The sequence below is a fragment of the Pleurotus ostreatus genome (genome assembly GCF_014466165.1).
Source record: "Pleurotus ostreatus strain PC9 chromosome Unknown scaffold_9, whole genome shotgun sequence".
NCBI lineage: Eukaryota > Fungi > Basidiomycota > Agaricomycetes > Agaricales > Pleurotaceae > Pleurotus > Pleurotus ostreatus.
The window spans coordinates 1,073,789-1,092,589 of record NW_023503164.1 but is presented as its reverse complement, the minus strand read 5'-3'; the positions used below and the strand labels follow the sequence as shown (position 1 = coordinate 1,092,589).

Genomic DNA, 18,801 nt, shown 5'->3' with positions numbered 1-18,801 from the left:
GCGACATGGGAAAATGTAACGCACGGAGCGCCACTTCAGATCTTCCTTCAAAGCGCATTGCTCGAACAGACATCGGCCTCTTTCTGGATGCATCATCGGTCCAGACTTGTGGGTTATGACGAGGAGCCCCTGAATCTGCGAGGGTCTACGAAAGATGCGGAACACATTCGCTCAAGGGATTACACAAATTGGCTTGAATAACAGACACTGTACGGTCCGATCAATGTTTTGTGATTTGTGATCATGATGGCAACCCTTGTTGGGTATTCTGACCATTGCTTTGCGCAGTTTCCCAAAACGGTGCGTTCGAGCACTCCAGAGGTCGTCCACTCCATTCTCCTAGGATGCATCGGATCAGGTATCGCTACGCCCTGCAACATCTCCGCGTGCTGTAGTGGGTCGTGCAGCCCCAAATGTTTGGCCAGCGTTTGGCAACCCCGACGCGTCGAGCCCGCTCCTGCATCATTCTATTCATTTTATTTTAGGACCTTTGAGCTGGGCATATCCGCTGAGAATTCGACATATAAAAGGGCTCGTATGTCAGAGTGCTTAAGCATCGGTTCTCAGACATGATTCCTGTTCGCGGCCTTGCGTTGCTCGCCCTTTCGTTCTTCGCCCGTTCTGCCATCGGCGCTGTGTTCCAAGATCCCTCTGAACTGCGGGGAACTCAGTACGATTTCATCGTTATAGGCGGTAAGCTGTTTCTCATCGTCGCAGTGAGCCTTTGGTCTGAAGTTACGCGTCGTAGCGGGTACTGCTGGGAACGTCATTGCATCTCGTCTGTCGGAAAACCCAGCTTGGAAGGTCTTGGTCATTGAAGCTGGTAGAAGGTATTTTCCAGTCGCCGATTGCCCCCCGCTTGTTTGTCGTTTTGACTCGGGTTCAGCAATGAAGGCTACGATTCCGACTTGATCAAAATTCCTTTCATGGGCCCCTTGGCGTCCCCTAACACGTCGTTCGACTGGAACTACACTACGACTGCTCAAAGCGCGTTGAACAACCAAGTGCTGACTTATCCTCGCGGATACGTTCTTGGAGGGAGTAGTTCGACGAGTGGGTTAACTTCATGTTCATGAGTGTACCCGATAATGACCGTTCAATCCGCCATAGATTACATGGTGTACACTCGTTGTGCATCCGACGGCTATGATCAATTCGCGGAGATCGCAGGCGACGATGGCTGGACTTGGGACAACCTATTCCCATATATTATCAAGGTAGGTTTTCTTTGGCGACATTGCCAATTCGTCATTTAACAACACACCACTTATGTAGAATGAACATCATGTCCCACCGAATGATGGGCATAACGAGACCGGCCAGTTTACTCCCAACTTACACGGTTACGAAGGTCCCTTGTTTACTAGGTATTTACCTCGGTCATGTCTGAAATGTCTGTGCTTACGTTCAAACCAGTCTTCCCGGATTCCTCACTGAAATTGATGACCGAGTGCTCGCGACGACGCAGGAGCTTGCAGAGTTCCCGTTTAATGAGGACTTCAATTCCGGCAATCCTCTCGGCGTTTGTGAGTGTCACGATGCATGAGCCAACGTAGTGTGCCCTAACAAGATCACTGCAGCGTGGATGCAGTCTACTATCAAGGGCCCTCTTCGTAGCAGCTCGGCGACTGCTTTCCTCACCCCAGCGCTCGATTCCCGCAACAACATCGATCTATTGTATCAGACTCAGGTCACGAAATTGTTCCAAACTGGTACGGAGCACGGTCTACCTGTGTTCCGTGGTGTAGAGTTTGCAAGAAGCTCGTCAGGTTCGCTCACGAATTTACCCTGATATTAATTGATATGACAACTGATGCTATCATTGCATGAAGCACCCCGGTTCAACCTTACTGCATCGAAGGAGATTGTCCTCAGGTAGGTTGACTTCGCCATTGCGTCGAGTTCAGAGACTCATTTGCCCTCAGTGCTGGTGCCGTTGGCACACCACAGATTCTCATGCTCTCCGGCATCGGAGAACCAAGTGAACTGAGAAGTGTTGGCATTCACCCTATCGTCAACCTCCCCGAAGTTGGCAAGAACCTTCAAGACCATGTTGGTGTGATTCCTATGCTTTGGAATATCCTTCTCACTTCATACCATAGCCCATCGTCCCACTGCAGTGGTCAGTGAACAGCAACAACACCATGGACCCCATCCTTCGAGGAGAGCAACCTGCATTTGACGATGCCATGAATGAGTATACCACCCAAGGCTCAGGTCGCATCGCAGCCAACGGAGTCTCCAACCACATGTATGTTTTACAACGTTGGACACTACTTCCTAAATGGTTAACACTGTACTCAGGGCGTATTTCCGACTTCCTGAGAACTCTTCGGTCCTTGCGACTTACGGTGATCCTACTCCTGGACCAAGGACCCCTCATTTTGAGCAAGCCTATGGTGTAAGTCCGTCACTCGTAGCTACCGAAACGATACTCAACCGTAGGCGCAGAATGGCTTCTTCACAACGTCCCAACAGATTCCAACTTCTGGAACGTACTTGACTATCATCAATGTAGTAGTCTCGCCAACATCTCGTGAGTGTTATCCTGCCATGACGCGCTTTGTTGGTCAACGGTATTCCAATGCAGGTGGCACCATAACTTTGGCATCGTCTGACCCCTTCGCTCACCCAATAATTGACCCCCAACTTCTCGCCACTGACTTCGATATGGCCGTGATGGTAGAGGCCATCAAATCATCCCAACGCTTCACTGCCGCCCATGCTTGGGACGGGTACGTCACAGGCATCTACACAGACGCTGCGAACACCACTACGGACGCCGGGATCGTCGAATATGTCCGCCAATGGGCCACAACCATCAAGCACCCATTCTCCACTGCCGCAGCAAATGCTGATCCGAACAAGGGTGTTGTCGATGGAAAGTTGCTACTCAAAAAGGCGCGCGGTGTTCGGATTGTTGACGGCTCTGTCTTTGTATGCCTTCGTCTCGCTCCAACACTGATGCACTGACTCATTGATCCATCCAACAGCCTATTATCCCAGGAGGGCACACTCAAACTCCCGTGTATATTATTGCTGAGAGGGCTTCGGACATAATCAAGGCGGCATGGCCTTGAGAGGGCGACTTCTGGTATATTTAAGTATCTAAGTAGACTTGCCATATACTATATCTTTTTTCAATACTTAAATGATGTACAAGCAACCACTGTGTTCATCTCAGTGTTGTGCCGTTCTGCGACTAGTCGGTGAAGTCGATGAAGTCGCACGACTTGCAGACCACGGGCTACAGGTTGAACCGGTCGACGATCAGTGGTAGGCGGGAGGGTGTTCTTCACTCTCCGTATCACCGATAGTAGAATGCCGGGAAGACGAGGATGGAGCGCCGAAGGTACCCATAGAGTACATAGGTCGACCTTTGCGTGGGAATTGGGTTGTCGCACTGGGGGAAGGGAATGAGGGCGCATTGGCAGTATTAAGACTGGCCATGGGCGAGGTTTCTGTCGGTGATACGGTCGAGTAAACAGAGGAAACGGATGGAGCAAAAGTAGGATATTGGAGGGTCGGTGGAGGTTGCGGCACGAGATGGGTTGTTGACGTAGTTGACATCGTTGCTTGCATCTCAGTGCCTGCTGTTTAGTTGTCAGTTAATTCATTCAAATCCTGCACAACGAGCGGCGCTTACTTGTTACAGCTCTCGGTCGACGCCGATGCCATAGGAATAGAAACAAGCCAATAAGCACGAGTATCATGGCACCAATTACACCGCCAACGACTGCTCCCACCGGGAAGGCGGAGGAAGAGGAAGAGGAGGCGTATTCGGTGTATGTGGCGGTAGTGGTGATAATTACGGTAGACTCCGTTTGTGACGAAGCCCCAGACGTAGTTGGACTCGGCGGGGAGGTGACCACGAAGAAATCAATCCATACGAGGCTACCCTGGTCGGCACAGGTTCCCACTAGAGTATGCTTGGTATTCGGGAGGTCGGCGGGGGATTGGTAGAATATTTGTTGGTATTGTACCCTGGGTGAGGGTTTACCGGCATAAGGGATAGGCGAAGTACCGTCTAAGGAGTAGGTTGTATTTGGAAATGATCCGTTGAAGCCTTCTTGGGTCAGCGTGCCCAAGACTTTGACCGAAGTACCTATTAGACTACTATCAGCAATGTCAATATGTGTCCGTGAATACGAACTTACCTGTGAAGCTGAATGTGAAGCTCGCGCCAGCAGTCGATGTAGCGTGTACTGTCCGATTATACTCGTTGGGACCGCCGTCCATATGCCATCCCGACGAGTACTGGATTCGCGGGTCCGTGTCGTCTATGATCGCCGCGCTTTCGGTTGACATGGTAGGCCTACGTGGTGGTGGTGGTGGTAAATGTGGAAGAGAGGAAAGAAGGGGCCATCCCTAGATTATTCACGGAACGTATATGAGATAGCCAGCTACGACCGTGCTCGGGCCTTGCTTGGATCATTACCAGGGGCTTTGCTTCCTCTGATAGGTATGGAAGATACGTCAACTACTCCGTTGCGATGGTTTGTTGATGCAGCACATATTTCGGCACCGCTTTGTCAAGTCGACCTTACAGGGAGTCGGGGTACATGCCCACGAGATAACCCAGTACAGAGGCATCCTGCACTCGAGTTGTCAGGGTCGTGTTCCGAGTCCAGTGGTCAAACCGAGGGCCTTGGGTAGTAACTGAGGTCAGTACGCACTCGGAAGCTCACATGCAATGTCACGTACCACGCTTCTTCGACATAGCATCCACACTAGATCCTTAGACCTTAAGCCTTGACATCTACATGGGCCGGTCAGATGGTACATAGTTGGAAGTGCATACGGTTGTGCCAACTTGAAGCAGTACGCCGGACATGATCGGCGCCGTTCTGGATTCCAGTGAATTGCATGATAGACAATATATGGATCATGGCGGTGACCACAAGGCGCTCAAGAGAGCGGTATTCAGTCGATGGCAAGAATGCAGGTGATGATGTTCTGATATTCTCACCGCCATTGACAGCCGTGGTGGTGGACGATGAGAAAGAATGATGAGCAAGACAGGGGTGGTGCCAGAGATTATCCAGCTGCAAGACAAAAGGAATTCTAATGCAAAACAAAAAGGAAACAAAATAGGGCAGGCAGGCAACCACTGGCTTACGCTAACTATACGACTCCACATCCGCTGCCAGCTTATCAGCCTTCACTACGTCCTTCTCCGCAGTAGGACCAGACCCCAACCCCGAACTCGAATCCCCGCTGATCCTCTCGAGCTTATTCTCCCCGACGCCGTCACCAATGTTCGAGATCGGCCCAGTGAACCAATGCACGCCTCCGTAAACAGGCAGATAATACCAAACAATCGAAAGGAAGAGCACGCCTCCCATGACGACGACAGTGTAGTTCATGTCTGGAGCATCAGTTTGTGGCGTTGTTGGGAAGAGGAACACGATGACCATGAAAAACATGAACAGAACAGCAACGATCCCCACAGGGAGACTCTGGGAGCAACACATAATAATGATTATTCTTGTGTCAAGGAGATTGGGTTGGTTAATACGTACGAAGACGCCGAGGCTGAAGGGGCCAGGTTTGAAGTCGTTGTCTCCAAGGAATCGGGCTGCAATGGGGATGGCATAGGCGATATATGATGCGGTAATGGATATGGAGAACACCGCGCTTATGGCCGTCGCTCCAGCAAGAGCGAGAAGGCCGAGGAGAATTGAACAGCCTGCCACAAACCAGACCGTGTTCACAGGAGTCTTGGTGTAGCTGTTCATTCTATAGAGCCAGCTCGAGAAAGGCAAAGCACCGTCACGGGCAAAAGCGAATGTCTGTCGCGACGCAGCTAAAAGCTATCGAGGTAAAGGTCAATGTTGAGGGCAGTCCGATTTGTTAGGAAACCTAAAATAGACGAACCATGCTAGAACCCATCATGTATTGCACTAGCACGACTACCGACCAGACGCCCAAGGTTGCTTTCTCTCCGAAGCTATTGAAGAAGATCGTGGCCATTGGTTGGCCAATCGGGCTGTTAACGATAGCATCCAAATCCGTGCCCATGCAGAAAGCAAGCGAGATATTGATTGCTAGACAATGTCCATATTAGCTTTCAGCGAGACTTGTGGACTTTGAGGTAAACATACCTGTGCCAAGCACGCCTGCAATACCTACGGCGTTGATGATGGCCCATGGAACGGCAGTGGCAGCATTGGAAGCCTCCTCGCTGATATGAACAGCAGAGTCAAATGAACCTAGAATGGAAATGTCAATCAACGTCGAGAAGCGGTATTGTAACTTCGGCGCTGACCGATTGTCCATAAAGGAGCCAAGAAACTCAGAATGAAAGCGTAGCCGTTAGGCCAGCCATTCACTGAAAACGGGTTGAGAACGCCATCAGAGGTAATCTGATCCGGGAAAGGGCTCACTATTCGTAAAATCGCCTAGTGCATATGATGCAGTGTTTTTGAACTCGCTGGGTGTTGCTATAGGTAATGCGATGATTATGGCGAAGCAAAGTCTGCGGAGCGCGGTCCGGTGAATACTGCAGCCAGGGGGCCAGACTACACTGAGGGACTCACATAACATTAAGTACGACATATACTGTTTGCAATCTAGCCAAAACAGGCGTGGCCAATCCACATAGAACGGCATGAGAAAGGACAACGGCGGCATAGACACCCCTACGCGCGCGAATGAGTTGTCATGTAGAGTTGGAAAGGAGCGGGGTGACGAACAGAGTTTGAGCATCCGTGGGTGAATATGATTCATGCGTCCCGATTGAGGCGGCAGCAAGGATTTGGACTGCACATCCCCAATCAATAGAGGCAAGAGCTGCTATGGAGCCGATTGTATTGGCATCTTGTAACCAGCGCTTTAGCTGTTGCACGCGCTGGACAAGGCGACCACTCACATCCCACTATCCAACACAGCAGATTCCTCCACCTCGGCGACGAAAGGGAATACGTCCAAAAGTACAACTATGGCCGTGAGTTCGAAGGTTGCAGACCGATACAGTACGGCTCACGTACACCACCGGACGTAGGAGCTGCTGAGCCTAGCTCTGCCATAGCCATACCTACGAATAGGATGAACACGCTGGCGACTGCCCACTGTCCAACGTAACCAAGGTGAGCTGGTACAGGCGAAACTTCAGGAAAAGACGTACACCCCACACCATCGCTGCAGGGCCGCCGTTTGGAATCGAATTGAACATCACCGACGCGATCGACGGTAACAGTCCGATGATCGAGAATGCTATGCCGAAGCACTTTGGCAGGATTTTAGCATGACTTCACGATGAATTGTTCGCGAAAACACACCTCGAGGGGGGAGAAGGCTCTCTGGAACTCCTGCTTGTATCCCAGCTGCGCCAGCAATTGTTCGTCGGCAAGCTGTACGGCCTCGCGCGTGTCCACGCTCCCATTTCCATCCTCTAAACGCTTCTCCGTCGACATATCGATGAGTCTAGGATAATGTCCGTGCTCGTTTGCGAATCGGGGGCGAAGTTAAAGAGTGACGGGCGCTGGGCGCTGGAAAGGAAGCAGGGGGCTTCTTTGGAGTATAGGCGTCGATATAGTGGCCACACTGGGAGCCATGGTTCGTGATACGCGTGTCTTGTATATACTCGACGAAAGTTTGCTTATCATAAGGCAGAAATAGCCCTGCCTGATGGGGAAGCAAGGAAGTGGGTGACTGGCGACCTTGTGAAAAGAAGGCATTCAGTGTCGGCCATGTCCTTCACTGGGCTGGGAACTCGGGCACCAGTGACCAGTTCGACCACACGGTACACTGATATCGATGCTTTAGGGTTTTCGCCGAACCCCATACACGTCGTGTGATGGAAAATTAGGGGGGTCCTGAGTTCTTCTTATCGTCGGCCTCGCTTCCTCCGCCAGATGATATTTGATTCACGACAACGAAGCGCCGTTACTCGTGATCGGTATTCATGCTCGACAAGCAGTCGCAGATTGTGCATGTCTGGAAATTTCAAGTGAATCAGCACCGAGTGAAACTTCATAAATGTAACAGGATGGGCATTGGTTTGTTTGATCTTCAAGTTAACGAGCAGTGGCTGTGCGGTCCCCTTCGCCCTATCAGTACCCAGGAGAGACTATGGTATACGGGGAGGGCTCAAGAGACGCGACAGCGCGTTCAACATCGATGTCAAAATTCCAGGCAAAAACACGAAAAACATTAGAAGAGGAAAAGATAAAGGAAAGCGAGTGGAGGTGAACATCATACAGAGCCATGAGCAGCAAGAAAAGGACATCATTAACAGACCGCAGAGGAAACCACGATATGGGTGTTGTGTGTGACAACCCAACGTTACGCGTACGAAAATACCAGGTTCTATCCGGAAATCGAACCGGGGAGACGGAGAGCATGAGCAGGATCACCGAAACTTTGAGTGCGCTTCCGAGCCGCGACTTGCGAGGAACAGTGCATAGCCAGCGTCATCCCGTTCCACTGTGTCCAGGGTAGACGAAGCAAAGCCGTTCGGATGGACTTCAACTGGCAACATCGAGGAAGGTTCGAGGGTTCGAACGTTCAATGATGTTGGATCCATCATTGGCCGCCACCACGAAAAGCCAGTTAACGGAAAGAGAACCAAAGTGATGTCTTGTGATCTCTACGGGATATAGAGAGCGTCGCGCTCTGTGAGGTTGTCGAAAACGTTGGACAGATCTGGCCCTTTTTGAGATATGCTTGCATTTCTACCTGCTACGAGCCAACTGGTGGAGTAATGTAATGTATGGGACTTGTAACTTTGGACTTTCAAATCCCTGTAGCATATTTAAAACGAATACCCAATGGCCGCACTACGCACCTGAAACGCAAGCCTCCAAGCATTTAGCTATATGCGCCGTACATTGAACGCTCGCCTGGCAGCACGTATGGGGTGAAGGTTTTGGACAATGCAGCGAATTAGGTCCGCATCCAATACCGCCAATGATCTATGATATGTTTCGAAACATATTGGGCTGGTGATACAATTCCTTCTTGCTTCATGATGTGTGTCAGACCTTCGTGACACTGCACAGCTGCATGGTGGAAAACTTGAATGAATTCATAATAATTACTCGTTGACAGAGCTCAAAGGACCACGTCAGCCTGTCTGTACACCACGAAGGCCGCTTTGCTGGCAGACAAGGCGAGCAGCTGACTTGAAAGGAAACTCGGAGAAAGTCCGCGACACAGCAAGAAATCGCCAACGTATATTGGTTGCCCGTGGGAAAATGTACACGTAGGCAGGACGAATTTGACGTGGCACGAAACAGAATAAATAGGTGACGAACATGCATTCATTTCTTCGTTCACTACCACCACCACCTCTAGCCACCATGGCCCGCCGACCGTCGCGCACGCAGTCACGACATCTTCTTTCTTCTCTTTCAATCGCTTTCTTTGCTCTCATTGCAATCGTATGTTTGTGTCCAGTCGCAGTTCGCGCCGAGGATGGCGCATCTGAGTACGGCACTGTTATTGGTATCGGTGAGTCCTTCAGTTCCATTGCTTCATACAGGGAAGCTAATATAGCCCCTGCAGATTTGGGAACAACGTGAGTGTGTTGTAAATCTTTTCAAGAAGTTTTCTCTGAGGCAAATTGGACGGCTAGTTATTCTTGCGTAGGGTGAGTTCAAAGGTTCATTAAATTTGTGAAATCAACTGAAGAGCATTCTATCAGTGTACAGCGAGGTGGCCGCGTTGAAATCATCGCCAACGACCAGGGTCACCGTATAACACCTTCATGGGTATCCTTCGCTGATGACGAGAGACTGTAAGTTACGATTACATGGGACGAGACTATTTTCTAACTTGCATTAGTGTCGGTGACGCCGCCAAAAACGCATACCACTCCAACCCCGAGAACACTGTCTTCGACGCGAAGCGTCTTATTGGTCGTAAAATGGATGACCCCGATATCAAGCGCGACATGAAGCACTGGCCCTTCAAGGTTCGCGAGAAGCTCGGCAAGCCCGTCATCACAGTCAAATACCACGGCGCGGACAAGGACTTTACTCCTGAAGAAATCTCTGCAATGGTTCTTACCAAGATGAAGGAAACCGCTGAGGCCTACCTCGGTGAGAAGGTCACTCATGCAGTTGTCACTGTCCCTGCCTGTAAGTGTCTACTTAGGCTCGAAAGCCAACGTAACTAACCCAGTGTAAAGACTTCAACGACGCTCAACGTCAAGCCACCAAGGACGCCGGCACCATCGCTGGTCTCCAGGTCCTCCGTATCATCAACGAGCCTACCGCCGCAGCCATCGCCTACGGTCTTAACAAGAAGGCTGGCGAATCCCAGATCATCGTCTACGATCTCGGTGGAGGAACTTTCGATGTCTCACTCCTTTCCATCGATGACGGTGTCTTCGAGGTTTTGGCTACTGCTGGTGACACCCATCTTGGTGGTGAAGATTTCGACAACAGAATCATCGAGCACTTCACCAAGCAGTACAAGAAGAAGACCGGCACTGACGTCAGCGGCAACCTTCGGGCTATGGGCAAGTTGAAGCGTGAGGTCGAGAAGGCCAAGCGTACTTTGTCCTCGCAGCAGAGCGTTCGCATCGAAATTGAAAGCTTCGAAGACGGAAACGACTTCTCCGAGACCCTCACCCGCGCTAAGTTCGAAGAACTTAACATGGATCTCTTCAGAAAGACGATGAAGCCCGTCGAGCAAGTTCTCAAGGACGCTAACGTGAAGAAGGAAGACGTTGATGAGGTCGTCCTCGTTGGTGGCTCTACCCGTATCCCCAAGGTCCAACAGCTCCTCAAGGAGTTCTTTGGTGGCAAGGAGCCTTCCAAGGGAATCAACCCTGATGAGGCTGTCGCTTATGGTGCCGCCGTCCAGGGTGGTATCCTCTCTGGCGCTGAAGGAACTGCTGATGTCGTCCTTGTCGATGTCTGCCCCCTTACCCTCGGTATTGAGACCACTGGTGGCGTCATGACCAAGTTGATTCCTCGTAACACTGTCATCCCCACTCGCAAGTCACAGATGTAAGCCGCTACGCTTGATCCCCTTTGACTGTATGCTCATATTGCCTCGTAGCTTCTCTACCGCCGCTGACAACCAGCCTACCGTCTTGATCCAAGTCTTCGAGGGTGAACGTTCCCTCACCAAGGACAACAATCTCCTCGGCAAATTCGAACTCTCCGGTATTCCCCCCGCTCCTCGTGGCGTTCCTCAAATCGAGGTCACCTTCGAGATTGACGCCAACGGTATCATGAAGGTCTCCGCTGCCGATAAGGGAACGTGAGTAATTTCTGGTTAGTTGACTCTTCATTTCGCTGACAACGCCGTTCCATGCAGTGGCAAGTCCGAATCCGTCACCATCAAGAACGAGAAGGGCCGTCTGTCTCAGGAGGAGATTGACCGCATGGTCGCTGATGCCGAGAAGTTCGCCGCCGAGGATGAAGCCCAGCGCAAGCGCATCGAAGCCCTCAACTCCCTCTCGTCATATGTCTACGGCCTCAAGAGCCAGCTCGGTGACCAAGAAGGTCTCGGTGGCAAGCTCTCCGACGACGACAAGAAGACCATCCTCACCACCGTCAAGGACACCACCGACTGGATCGACGAGAACGGCTCCAGCGCCAGCGTCGAGGACCTCGAGGAGAAGTTGGCTGAAGTCCAAGCCATTGTTAACCCCATCACGACTAAGATCTACAGCCAGGGTGGCGCACCAGGAGGTGCTGCTGATGAGGAGGATCCTATCAGGGATCATGACGAGCTCTAAGACTTTCTAGTTGCGGAGACTTATTACACCCCATAATTTTATGGAAAACTCGTCTAGCATACTCCATCGACGAGAGATTGCACGCAATTTTGTTATTTACATCTTATTGTACACTCAATTAGACACCCGCTGCATCTACCCTCGACCGTTCTGAAAGCTGAATGACCCAAATCCAATGGTAACACCGGAACTTTGAGTTCGCATCCTCATCATCGTTCGTAATTTGGTATTCGGGTACTCTATGAAAGGCTGGTGCCGAGTCGGGCCCGTGAATTAACGGTGTTACAAGCTACGACGGGTACCTTGAAGACTCCATACACGTCCTAAAGATCTTACGATGTAATGGATATCGAGGACGGAGCCGATGCGCTGAGATACAAGCAACATTCCACAGATATCCGTACTGGCTCGTGCTATTGATTGCTTTCTATACCGAGATATTGGCAGGGCCGCCTCGTCGTTTGCGGCAGCGCAAAATAGTCGCGTTCTTCAGCGACAGCGGACGGAGCAGAGCTCAACGCGTGTCACATCAACACAGCCAGAACTCAACCTCGCACTGGGGCTCTATAAGTACAGAATGACCTTTAGGTTCACACTTCTCAGCACCAGACACTGTCGACAGCAACCAGGAGGACGCAAATCTCCTCACCACCCTCAAATCCCGTCTCGTTGAACTTCCCTGCTGTTCCCCACGCAATCCTGACGTACCACTTCGAGTCCGACAGGGACTCTGCCATCGAGATCTGTCAGTTCGAAGGCTAGGATACTTCCTTGCTGCTCTACTTAATTCTGTGGCCAAGTAGATCGGGGCCTACGCTTAGTTCCCAAGGACAAGGCGACTGGACGATCTCACGGAACACTCCGCTCTCTGGTAAGTTGTTGGGAGTGCTCCGTCATGATTCTCTCTCGCAATAATGCTATCCTGTGGACATCAGCGTCAGTTCGTCGCAGCGTACTTCGTGTATGATGAATTCATAGTTGCCATATCATACCCTATAGACAGGTGAGGGCGGGGTGCGTGGTGTGCAAGCCGTCAATCTACACGACTCAGCGCTTACATGCAACATCGAACGTCGACCAACAACTTTCGAGTGAGTGAGGATGAATATACATGTACCAGAAGAAACATTACACGAGGCATATGTAGAGTTAGTACACCGAGAGCATATGTAGGAGTCCGAGTCGGTTGTTGGAGTTACAGAAGTACAGTGAGGGAAAATGAAAAAAGACTTGGCGGTGGGAAGCAAGGAAATTAACGCGCATATAGAAAAGCCTAAAGCCTATACCTTACGCCTAGGCTAATTCAGCGCGAAGACACGTAGTCGTCTTCATCATCGGAGTACGGAGATATCCTGATCGCGCGGTAGGGGGGAGGCCTGCGTCGCGACGACACGCTGCTTCGAGTGGATGCTGAGAGGTTGTCGGTATCGTCGGATTGGGTATCGGAGGAGTTCTCAGAGGACGGGGGGACCGACAGGACGAGGCGGAAGGCATCCTTGCCATTGAGGTAGAATCGATAGAGCCGCTTTTCGCGTATGAATCCGAGAGACTCGTAGAGCGATAGAGCAGCGTTGTTATCGTATTCTGTCTCAAGGACGACCTATGAATGCTAGAAATTAGCAGCGTTTCAAACGTTATCATTGCGTACCGCACCTCATCCACGCCATCCATCTTCATCGCTTCGACAGAGTTTGTGACGAGTGCGCTAGCTAAACGAAGAGGGGAATGGGGGAAAGAAACAAAGGAACCCGCACCGCAACAGACAATGCGTGTTATCCCTCATCTAAGGATCATTTGAGAGGAGACGGCAGAGGAAACGGAACGAGACGAACCAATACCACGCTTACGCCAGTCCTTCGAGACGCTGAGCATCGCTATATACCCCCGGTTCGAGAGATTCCGGTGCATGCTCTGCTTGCACACTATCACGCCCACTGGGTCCGAGTGGCCATGGTCGGTGGGAAACGCCTGCACGTCGTATAACCGATGTCAGCCCATCTGAGCGCCCATATGGGATTCGCTGGAGAATATCATGCTCACCAGAAACGCAAGATGGGGCCTATATAGGGTTATTGTGAGCCAACGAGGTTATCTGGGTGGTCGTACGACCAAGAATTACGGAACTAACCACTGATGAAGGAAATACCGATAAGTGTAGACAACGTAGGGCTCGCTGAGCTCGTTCTGCACCAAGGACATTATGTGTGGTAGGTCGGATTCGCCTGCGTATTGTCTGTACATGATTCCTGCCATCGTGGACGGTGATAACGACCTTGCGTCGTGTGAGACACGCCTCTCGCACCGAACGGTCCATCACGTGATATGCAATTAGGCGCGCATTCTGATTCCGCCGCCGGTGTAATTCAAACTTCCATGGCCATAACAAATCTTAATGGACCTGAATGGACCTCATCAATTGACGGAGACCGCTTACCCCGAGTTAAATGGCCGGCCCAATCACCTATATTCCTTGTGATCACTCTGGGGACGCTTGGGCCGGGGCCTTGGCGGCCAACGGGCATTGGCTTTTGTGAGCAAACCCCAGAGCTCTGATCAGGCTACTAGGGTCAAGTAATGGCGGGATTTTGTGCCTTGTAAGACTCGGATACGCGTCGAATCCAACCTACGGTTTATCGGCACCCACGCCCAGCAGACCTTTGCAGAATCTCGTCGTCAGCGGAGGAATCAAAGCCAATATCGCGGGCAGTCCTCTCCCTCCATCATGTTCGGAGGGGTGGTTTTGATGAAGCGCGACCGCCCCATAGGCCACAAGGCCCATATGTTATTTTGGTCCAACAGCTCGAAACTAACATCAAGTGATGGTTATGGCCGCAGCCGCATCGGTTCGCTGGATTTCCCAACACGGAGGCCGGTTCCGAACTCTCAGGCGTCATCTACGCAGGCACTATCGCTCACAAAGCTTGGGTACGCCGTGGTTTTCCCAGCTGTTATAGTCGTATTCTCAGCACCATATAGGATTATGTATATCTCACGAACTGAAGACATCATGTGGCGGTGGCACTCCCCTCCCAGAATTCCAGCTGGGACCGCGAGAGAGGTACGCCCCGCGACCGGTCCCCTCTATCCCCCTTCGCACAGATTCACTATCGTGGATGCCTGCTTTTGGGAATATACAGGCCGTCACATGGAGAACTCTTTGTTCAAAACATCATGATGCGGAGATGGTTGTGCGGGGGTCACTTGGCTTATAAATGTCTGGCAGGCGCAGTTGGACTCCCCAGAAACTATCTGTCACCCACCCCGTTCGGCTTGACGTCGACTTGATTATGTCTGACATTAACAGATTCATCGCACTGTACAAGGGCAACCTCATACCCTTGACCACCGTCCGTATGTAATTTCCGTCAATGACCCATGCAATATTTGACTAACAATTTCTCCGTAGCTTCTGCTCTCACTTGGATATTACATGATTACTGTGGGCCATCAACTTTTCTTCCTCCTTACAAGTGTCGGTGTACTCACTTTGTGGTAGTTGTCACGCTCGAAGACGAGGTATGCATAGGTTTCCGCGTCTCGCCCCCTCGTATCTAACGTATAGATAGGTTCGCTTCATATGGGTCTGTTTCAATCTTCCCCGTCTTGAGTCCAACCACTGGATATTGAATACTTACTCTCAGACTCAAAAATGGTGCACCTCAAAAGCCATGTTTCTCTGGGTATGTTTTCGAGCCACACCTTTCAAGTGCCACTCCCCACTTACTCTTACTGACTTTCAGATACGATACTACAGCATTGTGCTCCTTATATTCGACGTTACACAAATACATCTATTCGCTCGACCTGGGATTACCTCTGACAAAGTGTATGTTCCATTTCTCTCCCTCGTCGAATAGCATTCTCATTCCAAGCATCAGTTGTCTAGGCATGGACCCGACTATCCGAGTAATTGGCGCCGTCTCCCTATGGTCAATAGAAATAATTATGCAGCTACGCATATACGCCCTATACGAAGGCAGCAAGAAGGTAACCAATAGAACCCATCGTTCCCCTGTCTCTCCGCTGACAATTACTATACGGTATTCAATTGAATAATCGAATTCAATAGGTTGCCTTGTTTAATTTTACCCTATTCCTGGGATCGATTGCTGGGTTTCTATGGGTTCTGATATACAACGCCAAGCTACGGCCTGCTCTGATTGCAGATGCTGTTCATCTACCTTTACCTGGATGTCCGAGTATACACGCTGGTATTGAATGGGCGCAGTGGATTCCAGGTAACGCCGTGTCCCTTAATTTCTCCCGTTCTATATTTATTCAGACACTCGTCATATTTTCACAGCCACGGCGTTCGAAGGTGTTTTGTTCTGTTTTGCCTTGTACAAAGGCTTGCAGAAATCGTACTGGGAAGCGAGGACGCAGAAGAGATTCTCGCTGTACGCGTTGCTCTTGCGAGATAACCTGCTGTACTTCTTCGCGTGAGCCCCGCTTTAATGACGGAAGGGAATACTCAACTGACTGACAATCAACACCATCAGAATAACATGCATTCTCATATTTAATAACTTGATGGTTGTTGTGAGTATTTGTCGTCTTGCCTCGCTTTGGTCCGAGATCTAACCATCTTGATCAGGGTGTAACGCACATTCCTTGGTTCAGCTATGGGTAAATGATACATATTTGCAACCCAACTATTCCCATCCTCACCGCTGCGTTCTCATTACAGGCCATTCCACGCCGCTCTCGAAATCCTCACCGTTCGTATGCTGCTCAACCTACGCAAAGCCACCGCCCACGACTTATCTAGCGTCCATCTCACTGAAGTTCACGTAGACCAACTCAAGAATGTCAGACGCAAGGATACTGCGGTAGCGAAGCGAAATTTGTCGGCGCTGGCGTTTCAGCGGTCAGAGGAGTCGGAGACGCTGAATTCTCCGATGAGTAGTGTAAATACTACGATGGGACGATGAAGTACATAGACTACTGAAGGTTGGCGAGACCAAACTGTAATAGTACTAACATTATCATATGTATTTAGATGGCTACACTGAGTCTCTCAACTTTGAGGGTTCAAACGTTCAATGTTCAACGTTCAACATCACGCAGATGCTGGAAAGTTCGGGCCTGAAAATTAGGTTCACGCTCGGTTCGTGGAACTAAGGGAGATGTATTGGCAGATGGTAACTGGCGATAACGACATGATAACAAGCCGTTCATTTGCAAGGAACAGCCTAAAGGAGTGGTGAGTGAAGTAAAACCGCTTTGGCCTCAACGATCGGAGTGTGACCTGCATTGGAACTTTCGATTTCCGACCAAGAACGCCGAGTACTTCCGGGAAACGTAATTGGCCAGAGCCACTGCCGCCGACTCACAACAATGACAACATGTCACGGCGCCGATCCTTGCTAGAACCTAGAACCATGCAGCAACCTTTGAGCATGGCGAGTTCAAAGCTACCCGACGTGGATGCCCTGAGGTCTATGACTGCGCCGATACACACCATAGGAAAATGGACCCACATGGACCCACCGTTGCCAACTTACCTCTAGTGTCCTATTGTTCGCGTTCTGTTGTTGCTCAAGTCCGCGCTTCGAAAATACAAGGAACATCATACATATTTCAATAATAGGATCCAGGAAGTACTGAAGTACTATATTATCGGACGCCCACAAGACACATTGTGCAGGCCCACACCAGCTCCTCGTTGATCGAGTCGTCGCCGCTATGTTACAAGTCGTACCAGCCACCAAACCGTCTAGGGATGTAAAAGAGGTAGGCCTTCACAACCGCTGCTACAATAGTGTTGATATACTCAAATTATCCGTTAGACAGTTCATCGATTCTTCAGAAAATTGACCATTCCGCGCGGAGTCAAGCAGCCGACGATATATGACATGGGACTAGGCAAAGAATTGGTTTGTCGCTATTGACTTTATGAAGATCATGACACTAAGCTCTACTGCTTTTGATCATAGCCCCAGGACCTGAAAGGCAAAATCGTTTGGGAACCACTGGGCCATATCGGCGAAGGGGGTGGCGGGAAAGTGTATAGAGGCAAATGTAAACTTGGTCGCGGCAACAAAGTCTGGGTACGTAAATCCTCCATCCTGACCTTTTGGTCTGCTCATGTCGTACCTCAGGTTGCAATCAAATTTTTGGAAATGCGAGCTGGCTCGAACATGGATATCAAGATTGTACAGGTATGTCTTTGCGACTCTTTATACATTCATTTCGCTGACTACTTTGCCGGCGTGCTGATAAGTATCTCCACAGAGAGACTCTGGTGTGGCGCGACCTGAAGCACCCTAACATCTTACCCTTGCTAGGGATTTGCTCCGACCTGAATAATCCAACGACCCGCGTACCCGCCCTGATATCTCCCTACTGTCCTCACGGTAACCTGAGAGAATACTTGGAACGTCATCCCGATGTCCCACGTCTACCTCTGGTACGTGCCAAGTGCGTCTTTCTGCGTCTTGTTTCTGATCGTTCGGTGCGTAGGCACATCAAGTGGTTAGTGCGATACACTATATTCATGCAAAAGACATAATTCATGGTGATATCAAACCGGTAGGTGCGACTATCCACCAATACGTCGTCAAAGACTCAGTACATAATGCCCCAGGACAACATCCTTATCAACGAGGAGGGCAGACCTCTCTTGTCTGACTTCGGCAGATCCAGAATCATCGGCGTTGACGGCTTTGAAACAACCTTGACGTCCTCCCAACATTACACCGCTCCGGAGCTTCTCAACTATGAAGAAGATATCGTGCCGTTGACCAAACCGTCCGATATATTCTCGCTGTCGGTAACACTACTTCGGGTGCGCGAGGTCTATCTTCTACCGTCCGTAATATTTACCCCTAACGCTCGAAGGTGATAACGGACCGGGACCCTTTCCACCCTCGAAGGGGACCAATACTTGGCAATCTCTTCCGCGAGGGCAAGAAACCGACCCTCGAGGTGTATCTCGACCACCCTCTAATGTCTCTAGGCCTTTGGGATCTGTTAGACAAAGGATGGTCATACGACCCGGCTAAGCGACAAAACGCGGACGAAGTCATGGAAGCTTTGGAAGCTCTTCCTGTAACTCCTAGTGTAATCGAGTAGCGTCTGGCTGCTAAGTAATTCATGTAATATAA

At 50.4% G+C, this 18,801-nt stretch overlaps 7 protein-coding genes across 7 annotated transcripts; 4 read left to right on the top strand and 3 right to left on the bottom strand.

Moving 5' to 3' along the window:
• Positions 1-569: 569 nt before the first annotated feature.
• Positions 570-3,080, top strand: PC9H_011538 (uncharacterized protein; the record flags this gene model as incomplete). Its single annotated transcript, XM_036781022.1, has 14 exons — positions 570-693; positions 749-830; positions 887-1,053; positions 1,111-1,217; positions 1,276-1,367; positions 1,417-1,526; positions 1,581-1,769; positions 1,833-1,875; positions 1,926-2,052; positions 2,103-2,251; positions 2,305-2,401; positions 2,452-2,536; positions 2,591-2,937; positions 2,994-3,080. The coding sequence occupies 14 exons, from the start codon at positions 570-572 to the stop codon at positions 3,078-3,080; spliced, it is 1,806 nt and encodes a 601-aa protein (XP_036626877.1).
• A 190-nt stretch (positions 3,081-3,270) lies between these two features.
• On the bottom strand, positions 3,271-4,308 carry PC9H_011537 (uncharacterized protein; the record flags this gene model as incomplete). The annotated part of the gene is made up of 3 exons (XM_036781021.1): positions 3,271-3,590; positions 3,647-4,105; positions 4,158-4,308. The coding sequence occupies 3 exons, from the start codon at positions 4,306-4,308 to the stop codon at positions 3,271-3,273; spliced, it is 930 nt and encodes a 309-aa protein (XP_036626876.1).
• An 812-nt stretch (positions 4,309-5,120) lies between these two features.
• On the bottom strand, positions 5,121-7,415 carry UGA4_2 (GABA-specific high-affinity permease; the record flags this gene model as incomplete). The annotated part of the gene is made up of 12 exons (XM_036781020.1): positions 5,121-5,459; positions 5,523-5,813; positions 5,878-6,047; positions 6,105-6,212; positions 6,269-6,331; positions 6,387-6,478; positions 6,540-6,641; positions 6,696-6,819; positions 6,872-6,938; positions 6,990-7,070; positions 7,127-7,228; positions 7,281-7,415. The coding sequence occupies 12 exons, from the start codon at positions 7,413-7,415 to the stop codon at positions 5,121-5,123; spliced, it is 1,674 nt and encodes a 557-aa protein (XP_036626875.1).
• Positions 7,416-9,302: 1,887 nt separating this feature from the next.
• KAR2_2 (ATPase with role in protein import into the ER) lies at positions 9,303-11,695 on the top strand (the record flags this gene model as incomplete). Its single annotated transcript, XM_036781019.1, has 8 exons — positions 9,303-9,453; positions 9,508-9,520; positions 9,578-9,592; positions 9,647-9,739; positions 9,787-10,082; positions 10,133-10,958; positions 11,011-11,214; positions 11,272-11,695. 8 exons carry the CDS (start codon positions 9,303-9,305, stop codon positions 11,693-11,695), a joined length of 2,022 nt encoding a protein of 673 aa, XP_036626874.1.
• A 1,303-nt stretch (positions 11,696-12,998) lies between these two features.
• MAK3 (N-alpha-acetyltransferase mak3) lies at positions 12,999-13,948 on the bottom strand (the record flags this gene model as incomplete). Its single annotated transcript, XM_036781018.1, has 5 exons — positions 12,999-13,295; positions 13,349-13,404; positions 13,528-13,663; positions 13,736-13,754; positions 13,815-13,948. 5 exons carry the CDS (start codon positions 13,946-13,948, stop codon positions 12,999-13,001), a joined length of 642 nt encoding a protein of 213 aa, XP_036626873.1.
• A 1,034-nt stretch (positions 13,949-14,982) lies between these two features.
• PC9H_011533 (uncharacterized protein) lies at positions 14,983-16,626 on the top strand (the record flags this gene model as incomplete). The annotated part of the gene is made up of 11 exons (XM_036781017.1): positions 14,983-15,046; positions 15,102-15,134; positions 15,192-15,211; positions 15,262-15,375; positions 15,436-15,521; positions 15,574-15,682; positions 15,765-15,933; positions 15,999-16,134; positions 16,195-16,234; positions 16,290-16,321; positions 16,383-16,626. The coding sequence occupies 11 exons, from the start codon at positions 14,983-14,985 to the stop codon at positions 16,624-16,626; spliced, it is 1,047 nt and encodes a 348-aa protein (XP_036626872.1).
• Positions 16,627-17,380: 754 nt separating this feature from the next.
• PC9H_011532 (uncharacterized protein) lies at positions 17,381-18,769 on the top strand (the record flags this gene model as incomplete). The annotated part of the gene is made up of 8 exons (XM_036781016.1): positions 17,381-17,428; positions 17,485-17,571; positions 17,632-17,745; positions 17,797-17,856; positions 17,919-18,104; positions 18,158-18,226; positions 18,282-18,482; positions 18,536-18,769. The coding sequence occupies 8 exons, from the start codon at positions 17,381-17,383 to the stop codon at positions 18,767-18,769; spliced, it is 999 nt and encodes a 332-aa protein (XP_036626871.1).
• Between the last annotated feature and the right edge of the window lie 32 nt (positions 18,770-18,801).